Source organism: Trachurus trachurus, assembly GCF_905171665.1.
Source record: "Trachurus trachurus genome assembly, chromosome: 22".
NCBI lineage: Eukaryota > Metazoa > Chordata > Actinopteri > Carangiformes > Carangidae > Trachurus > Trachurus trachurus.
The window spans coordinates 13,460,068-13,479,346 of NC_139907.1; the positions used below are offsets into that span (position 1 = coordinate 13,460,068).

The 19,279-nt window shown below is 41.7% G+C and overlaps 2 protein-coding genes across 9 annotated transcripts; one reads left to right on the top strand and one right to left on the bottom strand.

Annotated features, from left to right (window-relative positions):
- Positions 1 to 1,284: 1,284 nt before the first annotated feature.
- On the bottom strand, positions 1,285 to 4,125 carry tmem30b (transmembrane protein 30B; the record flags this gene model as incomplete). Its single annotated transcript, XM_083998021.1, has 7 exons — positions 1,285 to 1,586; positions 2,292 to 2,498; positions 2,733 to 2,870; positions 2,960 to 3,050; positions 3,141 to 3,248; positions 3,378 to 3,485; positions 3,940 to 4,125. 7 exons carry the CDS (start codon positions 4,123 to 4,125, stop codon positions 1,408 to 1,410), a joined length of 1,017 nt encoding a protein of 338 aa, XP_083854147.1. The 3' UTR covers positions 1,285 to 1,407.
- Positions 4,126 to 4,991: 866 nt separating this feature from the next.
- On the top strand, positions 4,992 to 17,580 carry kdm1a (lysine (K)-specific demethylase 1a). Of its 8 annotated transcripts, none has more exons than XM_083998901.1 (22): positions 4,999 to 5,056; positions 5,778 to 5,814; positions 6,367 to 6,660; positions 6,942 to 7,128; positions 7,239 to 7,372; positions 7,484 to 7,562; positions 7,697 to 7,789; positions 7,989 to 8,095; positions 8,241 to 8,322; positions 8,665 to 8,759; positions 9,780 to 9,797; positions 10,559 to 10,701; positions 10,835 to 10,925; positions 11,102 to 11,236; positions 12,659 to 12,732; positions 13,267 to 13,378; positions 13,575 to 13,707; positions 13,818 to 14,005; positions 14,972 to 15,086; positions 15,290 to 15,417; positions 15,966 to 16,112; positions 16,490 to 17,580. In XM_083998901.1, exons 2-22 carry the CDS (start codon positions 5,785 to 5,787, stop codon positions 16,688 to 16,690), a joined length of 2,586 nt encoding a protein of 861 aa, XP_083855027.1. In that variant the 5' UTR covers positions 4,999 to 5,056; positions 5,778 to 5,784; the 3' UTR covers positions 16,691 to 17,580. The 8 variants fall into 8 exon arrangements, with proteins under 8 accessions (XP_083855034.1, XP_083855027.1, XP_083855029.1 ...); XM_083998903.1 differs by having other exon boundaries at positions 6,942 to 7,110; XM_083998902.1 differs by having other exon boundaries at positions 6,945 to 7,128.
- Positions 17,581 to 19,279: the final 1,699 nt, after the last annotated feature.

The following is a 19,279-nucleotide window of genomic DNA, read 5'->3' on the forward strand; positions in this document are numbered from 1 at the left end:
TCCACACGTTAAACTACAATGCCCATAATGCAACTGATCTTTTTTTCCTCCCTTTGTTTCTGACCCTGCATCACAGATAGGGGGAGAAAGGGAGTTGTCTCCAATGATGTGGCTGAATCTGAATCCCCCCAAACTATTAGCTTTTCCATCAAAGTGATAATAAACTCGATGTTACTGATTAAATGAAATATCACAACTACATTTTCTATAAAAACGTTCATCTTTGGGGCAACTTGACTGGTATTAGCATAACAAGTACACGTTTTGCTGACTCATTCTGCCAATAAATGATTAATTATGTAGATTTAATATGCATTACAAATATTATGTATTACTTTTACATATGAACCTAATCATCCAGATCTATCGAGAATATTGATGAAATAAATAAACATTGATGATGGAAACCTTGCATTTCCATAGAATCCAACACAGGGTTTAAACCATAGACTGGTTTAAACTAAAAAGGGCTATTACAAATCGAATCCAACATGGCACATATGCAGTTGCCCATTGAAGTGTCCTGATGAGACAAGGAAAAGTGGACAACAATTTTTTTGGTGTCGATTTATTAAATAAATATCAGCATGAAGAGTTACAAAGTTACAAAGACCAATCAGACTTAAAACTGATAAAAAATCATTTAGAAAACATCTGAATAGCGTACACCATATCCCTGAGAGCAATATAGCCTAATAGCAATTTATTTACAGCATTGCAATTCACACATACAGTAAAATGTAACTTCCTGTCCAGTAGGCTATCAATAATTTATTAGACAATTTATGGCTTTAATTTTATTACTGGCCGAAGATCAAGATGCAGCTCGTTTTAAGAAAGAAGTTAAAGAAAGGCAGTACAATACTTCTGTAAGCCTGAGAAAAACACCTGGAAAACAACAATAAACTAAAGTTGCATAAACCGAGCCGCTTTCATTTCCACTTAGAAAAATATACGTCTCCATATGTCAATAATCAGTCAGTGCACACCAGTTCTGCCCTCACTTTTCTACCTTCATCTCAAGAACTCATGGTGATGGCTTCATGTTGATAGAAATTAATAAATCTGGCATATACTGGTAACACAGTTTTGGACTGGAATCTGACATACCAGCAGGAAACAATTTTTATATAGCTATTCTGCTGGCAATGAATGGTAGTTTACTTTGTGGTGTTTTGACACTCCAGAGAGCCTAACCACAGACAAGTACATTTACAAAATGCAAATAATACCAGTTTTCAAAAAGCCTCATCCTATTTTGCAGTCAATGGAGAAAAGTATTGACTCACAAAACAATGTCAGGTTTCCTCTGTAGCTTAGGACACATCTTAATGGCCAGAATAAAGTAATGACAGTTTTTTGATGGTGTAGATAACCCCTAATCATCTGCAGTCCATAAGCAGTGGTTTATTCCTCTTCAGGGAACTTGAATTTAGCATAAACGATTAGCATGACTACGGACATGACAACACACATTGACCCAATCACAAGATAGGCAATACCCAGGAACTCATTCTTGCCTCCCATCCAGGAGACATTGCTGAACACCACCGTCTTCCTGCCATCGAAGCTCAGGACAGGATAGTCTGGGGGACACAATGTTAAGGAAGTACACCAAAAGGGGAAATACAGAGATGTGTAGAAGACAAAATAAGATCAGCTTCACGACAATACTTTTTCTAAAGCGCATTATATACACAAAGAATTTTTACCATTTCAATGTTTTTCTAGCCATCGATTGATTTACATTAATGTCAGTGCTTAATTTGGCATCAGTAGTCCTAAAACTTTTCTAGTTGTATAAACACCTGCATTGCTTGCATTGTAAAAGATCAGCAAAAGAGGAGTTTACATAGGCCTTACCCAGGTAGACTCCAATCAATCTTGTGAATATCTATTTGCCTAACTCATTTACTTATGTTGGAAAATTTGCCTTCTCTTTTCTCACTTGTAGGAACTCCTTAGTCATTGTGTTCACATAAAAACAGAACCCCACCCAACCGGTAAAACAAGTCAGACAAAGCCGCTGTGGGTGTAACATGACACGCCAGTTCAATGCCTGACTCCTTTGGCTTGAGATGATCCAATGTGAATGAAACCATTAAAAACATTTAAACAAACCACAGCTTAACATAAAATTATTATTTCAATTGCTCTATCATCTGAACTTACAAAAAAAAACCACTGACTCTCCATGGCTACGAGCATGAGTATGTCATACAACCATGAGATTCTGGTCCCCAGTTCTTTTCTTTAACTCATCACTGCACATGTAACATGCAAAAGGATACTGTAGGCAATTTCAAGGGAGTAGTTTCCAGCTGGAAGGCCTTGTGCGAAATCGCCCTCACTGATTCGTCGATACAACTTCCTGAAATTTGGCAGGGCTGCCCTCCTCATCCACACCAGGAAATCTTGGTTGATGAAGCCATTGTTGGCAGGGTCACTGGAGTCCAACTCATAGGCAGGCCTGGGCCAAAATATGGGTTTCACAGTACCTGAAAGACAATTTTCAATGATCAATATTCTGACTATAATAACCACAATGTAAGTTTTCATGTAATGTTTCCTAAAGGACACTTTGAACAGCTCTATAGCCCACTATTTAATCCCTTCTCCACTTTAGTAATGTTTTATCAACACTCATCTCTCCCCTCATCAAAACATAATCAACCAGCATCGTGACTTCAACAGAGCTAGTAACTCTTACAATAAACTGAACAAGATACTACCGTTGAAGGCGTTCTTCAGAGGTGTGACAGTGGGGTTTCTGTATTTCACGTTGTAGTCTGTCCACCAAGCAATCCCTTTTCCATCCAAGGGCACCTGTTTATTTGTCCCATTGACAATCTGATACAGCTTGAAGGTGTCTTTAACACAACAAATGAAAAATGTCATACTCCCTTGACATTAAAAATACATTTGTTTTCAAATTTGTTGCAGTCATGGCTTTACGTACCATTGAACATGCTGTTTGCAATGGCTCCACATGGTACAATCGGGTTTTTGTTGTTGTCATATTGATAAGGAGCACATTCGTCATCGGGGTCCTTCAAGGAGACATAAAACAGTGTAATTTTAAACCTTTGTTTGTATTACAGATGGGCAGTGAAAAAAAAAAAGATTTGTTGTTCACTCACCGTAAAGTACGATACATCTCCAGACAGCTGGTTATAATCTAAAGATGCACCATACTTTCTGTAGTTCTGGAAGTAGTTAGACAAACCATAATAGAAGAACACAGGCCCCTGTTAAGGAAAACAGAATCAGAAAAACGACCAAGAGTGAGAAGGAGGTGTATTATTCGGCTTAACAAATTATTAAAGTACTTTTTCGTGTGTGGAGTTGAGCAACGCTCCACTGCCTTAAAGATCTACCTTTAAGAGAGTGTCAATGGAGAACCTCATTTCGCATTTGCAGTTCGTAATTTCATCATCACTGCATTTGAAGCACGGTGAGTCATTTTCAACACCTGTGTAGTCTATCTGTAAGAACAAAGAACAAGAAATATTATTATTGATTTCCATTCTACAGATAACGCATTTAAACTCACAAACACATATCACTTAGCTACAGGTGACAACTCTGTGCGCAAAATTATTGTCCCAACACTGAAAACACATCAAGTCTATTGCCACGTTTCCACTATACCAGCTCAACTTGACTATGACTTGACTACTCGACTATTACTCTACTATTCGGCAGGCCGTTTCCATCACAGGATAGCAATAAAATTAACTTTAATATAGACTGATTTGTTCATTTTAAAACATGAATTTATTGAAATTGAGTGATATCTATAGAGCCCCAAGGCAGTGCTGCTGTTCTGTCCAGTACAAACATGAAGCTTCACTTTACATTCAGACAAACTGGTGGCATCAGACCCCTAATTCTTTGCATAACAAATAACAAATTTAGACTGCCAGTGGTTAACCATACCTCCATCACTTGGATGCTCCGTGAAGTCACAAGGAGGGCGACGCCAATGCCGATGAATGCCAGACCTATCAGGACAAATCCTGGGATGACAATGCCAGCAGAGAGCATGGGCTGCCATGCCGGAAGCCTCTGCTGAGTGAAGGCGGTGTTGTCAGGCCGGTTGGTTGATTCCTGCTCCTTCACCATTTTCTAGTTTCTGTTGTGAAGAATATTGAACAGTTTGCACTTGTTTACAGTGTGTACAGTGCCTTACTTTTAGTGTTTTATATCACAGTCACAGCAAACGTGTGAAACCCTCCCTAGTATAGACTAAACTTCCCCACTTCTTTGGTGTCTTCCCCTCAGTTTGATCAAATGCAGGGTAATGAGCACATATCTGACTTAAAATCCAACAAAACCCAACCACCCAAAAGGCCCCATAGCATATGCAAACCTCGAGATCTCAAATACCAGCAACACCCAAAATCAGCCAAGCCCAAAACACAGATCAAATGATTGACTTTTAAATTCTCTGGTTAAGAGAAATTGTTCAATTGATGCACAGTCACACATACTATCGATGAAAATCAGGATTTGAGGCTTTACTTACACAGAATCGGCTCTAAAAGGGAAAACAAAGAAATCAACAAAACATCGGCGAGCTTCCCTGAGTCGAAGGCGCGACGGAACAGATCACCTTTACCTGTCCACCCCCACCTTCCCTTCCACTCTGTTCTTCCTCCAGGCTGACGTCAGTTTGTCTATCAGGCAGACATACCAAGATCTGGGATCATTGATGTTTCTCAAACTGTGAATGTAATAAAACAAGTGGGGCGGTCACGCTAACACAAAATGTCCATTAAAACAGATACATTTCCACTTTTTATAACACATATATTTCTCTCACAAACGATGTACAAGTTTAGACCAGAAAGTAAAAAAAAGGGGGAAAAAAGAAGAAATCTATCGAGCAGTCTGGCCACGCCCTCTTCTTTGATTGACAGTTATATTGACCAATCGTTTGGCTGCATGGTGTTGGGTAACGTTTTCGAGCAACCAATCACGAACGAGCTCATTGAGAGGGGGGCTGACCTGCTACTGTGCCATCTTTGTGTTGACATCTTCGGAGGATTGAGAGGTAATATTAGTATTTTCAATATTTTAATTCTCAGCTTTATCGCCCCAAAGTACTGTCCATAAATGTAAGGGACTAAACGAAGTTTTCCAGTGTCCAGTTTATGAGAACAGGTCGATTTGCAAGTGAAGCCTGCGCCTCCATTTTCACTAGGTCGCACCTGCTGCAGTGCCACTGTTGGTGCTAGCCACGGTCTATTGTTAGCGGTGGAAGCTAACGTAGCATGGTCTCGTTGGATGAAATTTGAATGGAGATGCATGTAGAATGGATTCAGATCTATGTTTGCAGTATAGTTTATGTTATAATGATTTTAAAGTACCGCGCCGTTGTTATAAAAAGTCCCATACGCTCGTCGCTCGTTGAGAACAAAGCAACCGTTAGCTGAAGCAAGCTAACGTTAGCCACAGCATTGTACTGCTTAACGTAGGTTAATCAATTTAATCAAATCAATCACAGAAATACTATCGGTCTGGGCACAGCAAATGGTTTTAACATTCATATTTTCAGGTTTCAACGAATGAGCACTCTTAGTTGGAAACATATATCACAGTTGACGCCGATGAAGCATTATGATTAATTAGGTCCTATCAATGTAATCAGTTAATTGGGTTTTCAAAGCGTTTATCCACGTTTAATTTCAGTCGCGGTAATGTGTAAAAGACCGACGTTTTGTTCAGCTGGTCCTGTTCGTAACACTGTTTCTGGTTCTGTCTTCATTTCTCAGTGTTTGAATGGATATTACCAGGTGCACGGAGAAATGGGTAAAACAAGACAAGGTTTCTGTACCATGGAGCCCTCATTTCATAAAACCATGACATTCATGCACAGTCAAAATGATTTAAAACATCTAGTGAAACTTCAATGACATTTTTGGGTGATGCCAATGTTGCACAGTCTTTTGTGGTTGTTAGTCTGTTGTAGCAGGTGCGTTCACTGCCCCCAACAGCAAAGTGACCAGACGACAAAGGGGTTTTAATCTCATATCTCTGATATTTGTTCATTTGTATTTGACAAACAAAGCACTAGTGAATTAATAAATGAGCAGGATATTTAGGTTTTTTATTGTAACTAATTTATTCTATAGTTTTTATACACATTTGTCTTCATAATTGGGAATACCACAAACGGTAGACAATTGTTTTGTTTGTTTGTTTTTTCTTAGTACACACAACCCATTTTCATCTAATGTTTTTGTAATATTCCTTTTTAACATTAAAATTTGAGCCATTTCACATAAAATTGTAACCTGGGCTGCTATTGCTAATGTTTTATCTATAAGTGTTTCATCTCACTCCTGTTTCCCATTTGTTCAGGAGAGGCCTCCAACATCCTCCATAATGCTGTCTAGCAAGAAGTCAGATGCTGGCTCCTCTTCCTCCTCCTCTTCATCCTCTGCTGGTGCAGCAGGAGGTGATAGGGCCCCGATTTCTGACGCCCAGACTGGCTCCTCAGCCTCAGCTGGAGGAGCTATGGAGGCAAAGAAGAAGGAGAGGTCATCCCCTAGTGGGGAACCTGGGGGAGCCCCTCTGCCCCACCAAGCCGGCCCTGGTGGGGCAGATCAGGACTCAGCAGAAGTCCGCAGGACGAGTCGAAGAAAGCGAACAAAAGTAAACATTTTAGGTTTCTGCACGCTACGCGAGGATAAGATAGGGATAGGGATAGGTGCAACATTACTCTTTAATTGTATCTTTAATCACATTTTCTCACTGACATACATTGTACAGATTAGAAAGAGAAGTTATTTCTTGAGATTTTACTGTGTGATATTCACTATATCTTTTTCTCATTCCCGGAAAGGATTCGACACTTTGAAATAAGGTGGGAGAACAGCAACCAACCCGTACCTAAAATGCTGGTTTTAATGATGCTTTTATTGTGCCTACCGTTGCAGGTGGAGTACCGCGAGATGGACGAGAGCCTGGCCAATCTGTCGGAAGACGAATATTACTCGGAGGAGGAGAGGAACGCCAAAGCAGAGAAAGAGAGGAAGCAGGTCATCCCCCCTCCAGCTCCACCACCAGAGGAAGAGAATGACAGTGAGCCAGAAGAGCCATCTGGTGAGTCTGAAACTGGAGGTATCTGATATGTTAATTTCTAACTCACGTTTATTCTCTGGCTTTTGATCTTTAATTGACCCTACATTACACTTAGAGTTAATAACAGAGGTATGCACATTTATTTTTAGGTGTCGAGGGAGCTGCTTTTCAGAGCCGTCTTCCTCACGACCGTATGACATCTCAGGAGGCCGCTTGCTTCCCTGACATCATCAGTGGCTCCCAGCAAACTCAGAAGGTCTTCCTCTATATCCGCAACCGTACAGTAAGTGCCATTTCTAACATCTCAACACATGTTCATTGTTCAAAGACTGTGGGATACTAGTTTTTTATGCATATTTACTACACTGTCCTAATTCATATTAATCTCATCCAGCTCCAACTGTGGCTGGACAACCCTAAGATCCAGCTGACTTTCGAGGCTGCAGCACAGCAGCTAGAAGCTCCATACAACAGTAAGACATTGGATTTAACATAATATTTTCTTTGTACTTCTCCACATTTTTTGTTCTTTGTTTATTTTTTATTTTTAAAGAATATTACATTCATATGGAAATTGTAATGTGATGTATTTTTCTTCCCTGTTTAGGTGATGCTGTGCTGGTCCACAGGATACACAGCTACTTAGAAAGACATGGGCTCATAAACTTTGGCATTTACAAGAGGGTCAAGCCCTTACCCAGTGAGTTCTCTTCATTCATTCCACTTGTTAAAAAGGAAACCAAAAACAAGGCATTTACCAAATGTCAGTACAATAAAAGTTTCTTCCGCTGGAAAGCAAAAACATCTTGTTTCCCCCCTCCCAAAAAAAACACATGTTTACAAAAGTTTCATCATACCTAGTGTAATGATACCTAATTAATGTGTGCTTGTCATTACAGCTAAGAAGACTGGGAAGGTTATAGTTATTGGTGGAGGTGTGTCTGGCCTTGCTGCAGCCAGGCAGCTGCAGAGTTTTGGGATGGACGTTACAGTATTGGAGGCCAGGGTAGGTTTTTAATACCGTTTTCTAAACGTTAAGTTGATCAGCTGACTTAGATTTACCTTGATTTTTAACATTTTATAACTGCCACAGGTTTAGCATCTAATTCTTTATACTTTTTTATAAATTTGAACTTAATTTTTCCTCACAGGACCGCGTTGGAGGCAGAGTAGCGACATTTAGGAAGGGCAATTATGTTGCTGATCTTGGAGCAATGGTGGTGACAGGCCTGGGTATGAATCTGGTTCTTTTTTTTTTCATACTAGTATGAATGTTGAGTCAAAATTTAAATCTGAAGTCTCCAGCTGTATCATATGGGGACCAATTTTAAAAAAAATACATTTTCATTTCCACATGGATAATCTATCAGCTGATCTTTGAAGTATAAGTTCTGTGTTATGTTTGGCTGGAACAGAAACATGCACTTTATTCTCAGTACCACATGATTTGAGGTCATTGCTTTAACAGAGCCACATAATGGAGATGCTGTAATTACTGATGTCCACCTACAGAGGGTGACGTTGCCCATGTATACGCTGTTTCACTGTCAGCTTTGTGTGTTGTTGCTTGTTCAGGAGGGAATCCCATGGCAGTGATCAGTAAGCAGGTCAACATGGAGCTGGCCAAGATCAAACAGAAATGTCCACTGTATGAAGCCAATGGCCAGGCTGTGAGTATCACGAAATATCTTCATGAATTAACTGAGTTGCCTCTCATCCATTATCCCGCAGTAGCCAAGCTCCTAAGAATTTCCTCTCATTTTAACAAGTGGAATCCTGACATACCTTTCAAGTTATTTAAATGTTTACCGTCATTGTAAAAAGGCTCCATTTTCTGTTATTTGTTAAAATCACAGGTATTCTCATAAAATCCAGAAATTTACCTCACAGCTTGAAAGATGGCGAGAGGCTAATGGCAGCAGAGGCATGCATGTGTTTTAATCTAGCTCGCTCATGCCTGAAAAATACATGTCTGCTTTAGTCTCACTGATGCTTTCACCTCTGCATTAGATCAAGTTCGCTAACAGCTAACCTCAGGAATAAGCATGCATTAGGGCAGCACAGTTACATCTGCCTCAGATATATCCCAACTACATGTTTTAACCCAGGACCTTGTGTTGTTTACTTCCTTCAATAGGTGATGTTTATATATATATACAAGTGTTTCCTCTTGATACTAAAGTGCTCTGTGTCCGGGTTTATTGCTGTTTTCCAAGCCTGTTTTTGTCCCGAGGCAGGGATCTGGCTTTCCATGGGGCACAGATACACTCTGCCTTTAACTGCTTACCCCAGTGTGTCGTCAACAACGGCTCCTGTTCCTTTCAGAGCAGAACAGAAAACAGATATAACCTAATGTCATTAGCTTAGAAATAAACAGTGCTCTTCCCTTTTATTTTTTTTGTTCTCTCTGTCAAGTGGCAGCAACAGTAGTAGGATGTTTAGGTTCACGTTCAGGACACTTCCATTGAAGTAGAGACAGACCAGCAGGGCTCTTAAGCCATTTACATCATGTGTAATTGGTTTCCTCCTCTACAGGAAAAGGCAAATTAAATGTACATGTTTTACTTTGTGCAAACCTGTTTGAGGTTAAACTTGTGTTTACTTAATATTTTTCTTTCTCTCTCTCTCTCCCCCCTCCCCTCCTGTTTTCTCAACCCCCTCCATGTTCATCTTTTGGTGAACCACTATAGGGTGAACGGTGCACAAGTGTATGTATTGGTTTATTTACATAATACCTTCTTTACCTAATATCCAGTCAGTTCTTAAAGGCACCAAACCACCGCCATTCATTTTCATTTTACTCTTTCACCTCCATGTATGAGATAAAAAAGAGTAGGACAATTACAATAAATGTGATTTACCATTCATTATATATTAATGTCCACGTAATATGTTGATGTTACACTTTTCAGGAAATGCAAACAAGACATTTCCATTCTAAATACCACTGTGTGGTACTAATGGAAATACTGTACAAGTTATCTGATAGCACCATTGTGCCTAAATTGTAATTATAGAGATGACAATATCTATTCAAATCAGCCAAGGTCGTCAAATGTGGATTTGTGTTTCAGACTGTTGCATGTTGTCCATATCTGATGTTTTTAATTTTGGAAGCATGTCTGAAGTCTGTTCCTGCATGTTCTTCCAGATGTGGGATTTTGGTGTCTTTTGGGGCAATGAGTGTATATATGCTTCTTCTGATTATGTACTGCAGGTCAATCGCTGATTCAAACACAAGCATACACTATGATATAAGTTAAAATGTTGACTTGGTATAGATATAAATATGAATATACATTCTATCAAGACAAAACATAACAATGTTTTTGTGAAATTCAGTTTATTTATCTAGTGATAGTACTCTTATTTTCAGTCCATGTATTTCATTGTTTATATCTTCAATCTCAGCTTTCTTTAGTGTTACTGATAGAACAGTGTATTCATATGGTTGGATGTGTGTGTCCAGGTGCCAAAGGAAAAGGATGAAATGGTGGAGCAAGAGTTCAACAGACTGCTGGAAGCCACCTCCTACCTCAGCCACCAGCTGGACTTCAACTTCCTCAACAACAAACCTGTTTCTCTGGGACAGGCCCTGGAGGTGGTCATACAGTGAGTGTGCCGCGCACTACATGAGGTTATACACAGGAGATGGGGACGGATGTATCCGCCGGCACATGTGGAAACAAAGAAGAGATGTATACAGATACACACAAGTACTGATTTTAATTGTGTGTGTGTGCAGGCTGCAGGAGAAGCACGTAAAAGATGAGCAGATAGAACACTGGAAGAAGATTGTGAAGACTCAGGAAGATCTGAGGGATCTTCTCAACAAGGTGAGAGCAAGTTAGGTTTTCTTTGTACTTCAAACTAATTAGCCTTTGTCTGATTACATTGAACCTGTTGTCCAGTGTTAAAATTCTGCCTTCGTTCCTGCCATCCACCCTCCACTCATGAACCATCTTCCTCTCCCTCCCTTCACCCTTCCTTTTTCGTTTCTTTTCCCCATCAGATGGTGACCTGTAAGGAACGGGTTAAGGAGCTCCATCAGCAGTACAAAGAGGCCAGCGAAGTCAAACCACCCAGAGACATCACAGCTGAGTTCCTGGTGAAGAGCAAGCACCGTGACCTCACCGCGCTCTGCAAAGTGAGCTCAATTATTATTCCAGAAAAACAAAGCTGAAGAGAAGGTTTACAATCAAGCTCACACTTCTCCCTACTGATATGTTCAAGCTGCGAGCCACTATCTAGACTGGTTGTTGTCCAGAACGGATTCCTGCGTGGCAGTGTCATTACTTCCTCAGATCTCCGGCTGCATGACTTAAAATAATCTGGTCACAGCAGTTAGGTTTAAGAGCTAACTATTTCCAACTGTGGCGTTGTGGGTAATACATAGTGCCTGTGTGTTGTTGCTGTAGTTTAAGCAACTTTGAAGCAGTATTAGATTTCCTTGGTTCATTATTAAGTGTATCAAAAGGTCAGAGGGTCAACCGCCACAATTTCCAGGAGGAGTCAGTGTTTCTGCTCTGAAAAATAACATTTGTAAGAAGAGTGTTGTGCTGAACGTACGAGCATGTACAGGGGATGTTTTATGGACTACTAGGTCAGGGTGCCTTGCAGAATTTATTTTAATGCCGTGCTATCTAAGTAAACGAGACAGGCTATGTTTAAGTGGTTTAATGCCCCGGTGGGATGTATTATTAGAGCGAGTACCGCTGTTTTATTTTTGGTGCGGACAAATCACCTCCACTACGGCCATGTGTGTATTTTAGAGGGAGGTTTTCGTTGGTTTAAACACAGCTGGTGTCTGAACTGCATTTTGTCTGCAGCCCATCCGCCGTCTGAGAAACCACTTCAAGGCTTTGAATCACGGTCTGACTGTCTTTATGTCTACAGATGCATACACACATTTTCAGGAACGCAGAATGGACATTTATGTGCATGACTACAACATGTAACAAGGTTTAAGGTGAAGTAAAGTCATGGCTGTAGCAGCAGTTTCTAAATAAACATAGCTGTATATGGGTCGAATGTTGTAAACTGGCCTCGGAGTACCTGAGTCATGGGGCCTGGCGTGGTAGGTGGTACTGCCAGGACCGCGTTGCTGTCATAGTTGAATCTGTTGTGGTGAACTGATGAACAGGTTGAGTCAGCCCTTTCTGTAGAGATGGCTTGTCCTTTCTACATGACCTGAAACCCTCTGGGTGTGTGCCGTGTACACACACCCAAACATGCATTTGCATTCCATACACTCTCACCTGGTTTAAGATGTCACCACCACTTTTAGTCTCCAAGTCATTAAAGAGCAGTTTTGGAAGTTAGCTTGAATGTATAAAGCTAAAGAAGTGGGACATTAGTAATACTGGGACAGTGAAATCCACTTCCATCTCCACCATAGTTAAAGATTAATGTGTTCATAAAGTGTCAAGTGCTTGTCATCAAATTGTTGATATGTGATCACAATCAATAAGTGTTTGTTATTTCAAGAAAACAAACGAGATTTCCTTGCTGTAGAGCAATTGTGCAAAGATCTAATCTAATCTCCTCGCTGTCTGCTGTGTCTGTGTAGGAGTACGATGAGTTAGTGGAGATGCAGGTCAAAATGGAGGAGAAGCTGCAGGAGCTGGAGGCCAACCCACCCAGGTAACTCACCCCAAGGAAGTTTCAATAAACACTCCTTCAACAGCTGCTGTTCCTTCTCTATGCTGTTTGGCACCATATTAGTTAAAATGTTTGTTTACTTACACATTAATTAATTGTTCAGACATGTCTGCCCTCTATCCTTTATTAGAATCACATTTGGCTGAGTGCATGTGCCTGTGATGTAACAGTTAATAGTTTTTATTAGTTGTTTTAATCAGGAGCTATCTAGGCTATGAATACTAGACTGGGTATCTTGAAGCAGTGTTGCTGATGTGGCCTCGTCTCATGAACAACTTGCTTTCTACAGCCCTACAGCCCTTAGTGGCACATTTCTACCTGTTATGTCCTGTTGCCTTTTTTTTTTGCAATTTTGTTTTCAGTTAGTATTATGTCATTTAGTGTGTTATGTGTTGTTGTGTTTGTGCATGAGCAGTGTTTTTTTTTCTGGCCTGTGCATGAGCAAACCTGTCACTGATGTCTGAATAGCTGTCTGGATACATCACCATGTCTCTTTGCTTTCCTTTTTTCCCACAGTGATGTTTACCTGTCATCCAGGGATCGGCAGATCCTGGACTGGCACTTTGCCAACTTGGAGTTTGCCAACGCTACGCCCCTCTCCACCCTTTCTCTCAAGCACTGGGATCAGGTATACACATGTACCCATTTAAAAAAGTCATAACCGTGTTATCCTGACAATAGTCTTGCACAGCAAAGAGTTAAAAGTCTTTAACTGTCACTTGTGTGTTCCTGCAAGTTTGACTTGGACACTCCTGCTGTCATGTTTTTATAAATTACTATGTTCATTATGGTACCTGATTGACAGGTTGTTAATTTGTCCACAGGATGATGACTTTGAGTTTACTGGCAGCCACCTGACAGTGAGGAACGGTTACTCCTGTGTTCCCGTGGCTCTGGCTGAAGGCTTGGACATCAAACTAAACACAGCGGTGCGGCAGGTCCGGTACACAGCATCTGGTACGTGCTTCACTATTGTTTGTGCATCTTCTATAATGAATTTCATACTTCATGTCTTTATATGGACGCACCATGTGTGCATAACAGTTCTTCGTCTGTTTGAACTCCAGGCTGTGAGGTGATAGCAGTCAACACTCGATCCACAACCCAGACGTTCATATACAAGTGCGACGCTGTGCTGTGCACCCTGCCCCTCGGTGTGTTGAAGCAGCAGCCCCCCGCTGTGCAGTTTGTACCCCCGCTGCCCGAGTGGAAAACATCTGCCATACAGAGGATGGGCTTTGGCAACCTCAACAAGGTTGGACTTCTCATTCAGCTTACATTGCCATATGGTGCTTAAGCTTTATCAGAACAATCTTCCCTCATTCCTTCCAGATCAAACCAGTGGATCACATTCCCATTTGTCCAGATTTTATCCTAAACTGTTTTCATTGTCTGATAGTCAAGTGGGAGGGCAGAGGTTTGCTGATCACCACAGAACAACGTGCAACTCATTCTAGTTTTGAGATGAGTCACCATGTCAAACCAGGACCGTGTTTTCAGTCGTTTAGTGTGTTTCCAGCCGGCCTTTGGGTCGGTTCCTCAGGGAGATCTCATGCTGCAATGTCCTCATGCTGATAAGTCGACCTTCAGCTTCTACAAAGGCTCCTGCAGCCAACAACACAATGAGCATTCAGAATTAGCTGGGTATTTTTCCATGCACATTCTCTCAGATCCTGCTTTGTATTCAACAGATTTCCTCCCTCCTCTTAAAAGAGTTTAGGTGTTAGCATGCAGAACAGAGAGAAGGATTCCCCCCTGTTCTATAAATAGAGGGTTTTTATTGCTTCATCCTGGTTCTCTGCTTGGATGTAACATGGACAGTGGTGGGACAGACACTGACAGTGAGTCAGAGCTTGTTGCTTGCTGACAGAGGATGCTTTTTGTCAGTAATCGGATCAGAGTGCTCATTCTGCGTCACTCCTGACCCACCAGCTCTTCACCCTGCCTCTCTGTAGCTGAGCATCGTCTGCAGCAGTGTAGTTTAGCTCCTAATTCTGCTGCAGCACACAGACTACTGCATGATTATGCAATTTGGGCTGCTACTAAGGCTTCATTTCCAGCAGAGGGAGCTCTGCCGTTCACACCACAGTCACTAGTGTTGGCACTAAATGTGCTGAACATGAGATGTACTTCACAGGCAACTGAGTTTTTGACTAAAATAGTTCCTATGGTTGTCTTTGCCTGTTATTTATATATATATCGTTTTCCCCTCTGCCTAAAGGTGGTGCTGTGCTTTGACCGTGTGTTCTGGGATCCAAGTGTCAACCTGTTTGGCCACGTTGGCTCCACCACAGCAAGTCGAGGCGAACTCTTCCTCTTCTGGAACCTCTACAAAGGTGACAGGAGATCACTTGTTATTTCAGTCACGCTGTTGATTTTGATATAATTTGTATATTTCATTATTCTCACTGATTCTCAACGATTCCCTCAAGATTAAACAATAACCCAATGGTGCTGAAATAAATTTTCTGGTCATATTTGTCCCTTTTCTCTCCAATAAAACTCACTAGTCTGTAACAGAGTGTGACTTTTCCCTCAGCCCCAATCCTGCTGGCCCTGATGGCTGGTGAGGCCGCTGGCATCATGGAGAACATCAGCGATGACGTTATTGTTGGACGCTGTCTGGCCATTCTCAAAGGAATATTTGGAAGCAGCGCTGTACCGCAGGTACAAACGTTTCTACATCACCCATGACAGACAAAGACCCACACTGTTTGCTCTCACATTCATAGATGTTATGTTCTTCATGACACTTACTCCTTGACCTCGCTCTTTCAGTTCCTCTTTCACTTATCCACATAACCAGATTGCGTAATAAGTTGACAAAGTTTTATTCAAGGACTACTTCATTGTGTTTGTTTACAGAAAAGTAGTACTGAACTGTATTTTTCTATTTTTTTTTAAACCTCAGTCATTAGAGCTTTCTCTGGTTTTTCCAGTACTTTTAGTGGAATGTCAAACTCGTTGCTGAATTGACCCCCACAACCAGCACAGCTTTACACAGAGAGCATATGTGAAAGGCACTCGCAAGTGGAGCCGTTTCCAAACCACCCGTCATTATAAATCATTTCTTATGGTTTCAAATAGGATAAAATCATATGCATGGGAGCCAGCGTCGTAACTGTTTGCCATCCAGCTGTTTACAGGTCCCCTCTAATGTCATCATGGAAACTCCTTAAAAAAGTATGTGTTGTTGTTGTTTGTCGTCATGGCAGCCTAAAGAAACTGTGGTCACCCGTTGGCGCGCCGACCCCTGGGCACGGGGCTCGTACTCGTACGTCGCAGCAGGTTCCTCGGGCAACGACTACGACCTCATGGCACAGCCCATCACACCTGGCCCCGCTATACCAGGAGCATCACAGGTAAATAGAGAGAGAGAGGAGAAAAGTGTTGATGCTCATCAAACCGTGTGTGTGTGTGTGTGTGTGTGTGTGTGTGTGAAACTGAGGAAGAGAAGGCATCCCAGCCTGCCCACAGTATTCACCCAAACCAAAGCTGAGCAGTTTATTCCCAACACAGATGTTTTTTTGGCTCTTTTGATGCACCGCGCTGATGGATGTGAACAAGTCATATTTATGTGCTGGCTGATGACTTCTGGCACTTTACTACCACACTACCCCCCCCCTCCTCTCACCAGTCCCCCTATTTTCTTTAAGTGCTTTATTATGTCAGGACAATCCCACATCGATCTCAATGTGTTTTTCTTTTTTTTTTCCTCTCTCTCTCTCTTTCCTCTCAGCCTGTCCCTCGTTTGTTCTTCGCTGGCGAGCACACCATCAGGAATTACCCAGCCACAGTTCACGGCGCCCTGCTCAGCGGGCTCCGCGAGGCCGGACGCATCGCAGACCAGTTCCTCGGCCCCATGTACACGATTCCCCGACAGGCCACTCCCACAGCCGCCAGCAACCCCCAGCAGGCGCAGCCGACCCCCAGTGTCTGAGATGGTCCCTGCCAAACGACCTCGTCACCCATGGACTGTTGATATCTCTGTATGTGAAAGATCTTGGAAATCCCAGAAACAACGTTGCCTCTTTGCCTTTTAACTAAAACACACGTCTAGAGTTTATTTCCTGGTTGTATTTATAATGTGGAATTACAATTCTTTCAATGGAGCACACTCAGACTTTTAGTTTGGGATGTTAGTGTATTTATATATATATATACACATAAATATATATATATATACACAGTATACCTACATTTCACTAAACAGACAGGTGGAACCTACTACAAACACTGGGCTGGTGATAAATCTCAATTATTACATGCTATTGTAATAATCTATCTGAAACTTTATAAATGTGGGATTCTCCTCTAAAAGAGAAGCATGGCATTACTTTTGGTACTTGGAGTGATTCAGTGTATTTGATCCCATGTGGAGTTTGCTTTCAGAAACCAGCATCTATTTATGTGTCCCTGCCTGAACGTCGAGGAACGACTGGAAACTTCTTTACTAAACGTACACACAACCTACAACCAGATATTATACAAGGCAGACGACCAACTCAGAAGCACAGTGTCAATCCACTGAAACCGTCCTCGCTCTTCTGGGCAGAAGATGTTTCCCTCTGTCATTCCAGAGGCCTCGTTTTGGTTGTCTTAAGATTGAAAACATTGCTATGTGCTGTAGCTCGATGCCTCGTAAATTTAATTTCTCTTATTTAGGTTGCAGAGTGTAGTTAAAATAGTTTAAAAGATAAAAAAAGACAGAAGTCAAAAGAAGTGTGAATGTTTTTGTTGCTATAGCAGTTTAAGTATTTTATTATGGTTGTCATCACATACTTTTTTTATATTGTCAATTGTTTTGTTATTAAAAGACAAGAAACTGCAGATTGAAATCAGTGTGTTTTGTTGTGGAACACCATTTTCCTTCACCTGCAGATGTGGACTTCTTAATGTTTATCCATGTATGTACAAAAGCAACATGGCTACTTCTGCTCTGACCGTCCAGCGACCCCCCCCCTTCACTGCAGGTCTGGCTGCTTCCCAGGGTCTGTGGTACTGTGTGAAGAGGGGGGGCCGGTGAGGGTCCCTGGCAGCAGCTCCACATAGTGGGGGATCTGATGAATGAGGGGGAGAGATTAAAATGGTCAACCATGAGCTATGAGTTTTTTTCTGGGGGAGTTATATTTCAGGGCTCTGTGCCCCTCTGTTTCCATGCACTCTTTGAGCGTCACAGGCCTTGTTTTCCCCCAGAGCTGTGGTTATTATTATCGTGACCAAAGGAGATGTTTGATGTAACAACAGTAATTTGAGCTGGGGTTTTGGACTCCAGCACTCGGGTATTTTCACCTCCCTGGTAAACCATAGGCTCAGAGCAGTGTGTAACTGTTGACTGGTGAGGTTATTTCTCATCACAGCCTCCAGCCCACATCAACTGATTACTTGATAGAGAAGCAGAGACGGAGAACATCAGATAGGGAGAGCTGTGGGTCTTTGGATGAGAGACTGCAGCCAGCGTGCCCGAGCACATTGCAGGTAATTTATAGGTGTGAGGTGGAATGTGCTCGTTCAATGGCACAAACACCTCCCACCTGCTCTTACATGCATTTTGGTAATTATGCAAATCAAATCTCCGTTAAGATCCAGGAACTACAGTACATCGTCACTTTGCAATCACGCTTGTATAATGTTGACAATGTGAATCAGCTCTCTAAATTACGTAAATCCCCATTTTGAGAGTTATTTTCAGGCTGTAAGCTCGACCTCAACAGCTCAGGATGTATGAACACATTCAGCATCCCACTCGGTCTCTTGTATTTCACACCTGTTGTGGGCAGTGAGATCTCTGTCTCACTCTCACACCTACTCTTCCTCCTCCTCCTCCTCCTACAGCCTGGAGTGCCACTGAGTCATTTCTATGGTTGACTTCACAGCACTAATTCAGGTCAGGCATCAGTGCTGAGGCTCACGAGTACCAGGGTCCAAACAGGCACCAGTGTGTTAGGGTAGCACCTCCCTGCATCTGAACTTAGGACAGATTAAACCACACAGGCAAGAGACGGTGTTAACCCATGACTCTCAACCACTTTTACTCATGACATCCCACAAACAGGCTGAGGCATGCCCTTACTTCTGTTAGTCAAGTGTAGCAGACGTTGAACTTTGACAACAGGTGATATTTTTAGTTTCCTTTGACTCATCACTTGATTAATTACTTTAATAAGAGACAACAAGTACTCAGGATTTACATTAGGCTTTTTTTCACACCAGACATTTTGACTTATAGCAGGAAAAGTCCAGACTTTCTAATCACGTTAACAATGACTGTATAGTCAGGTTGTATTATTCAAATCTATATATTAATGTGTTTATTAAGGCTTTTTGACTTTAATTGATATGATAGTTGAGAGAGACAGGAAATTGGGAGGCATAGAGAGGGTGAATGACATGCAGCAAAGGGCCACCGGATTCGGGATTCGAACCAGGGCCAATATGGGGCGCCTGCTCAACCCACTGAGCTAAATGGCATACTGTGACCTATCAGAACGTGTTCTGTGAAAAAAAGTATATTTCATCATCACTATCA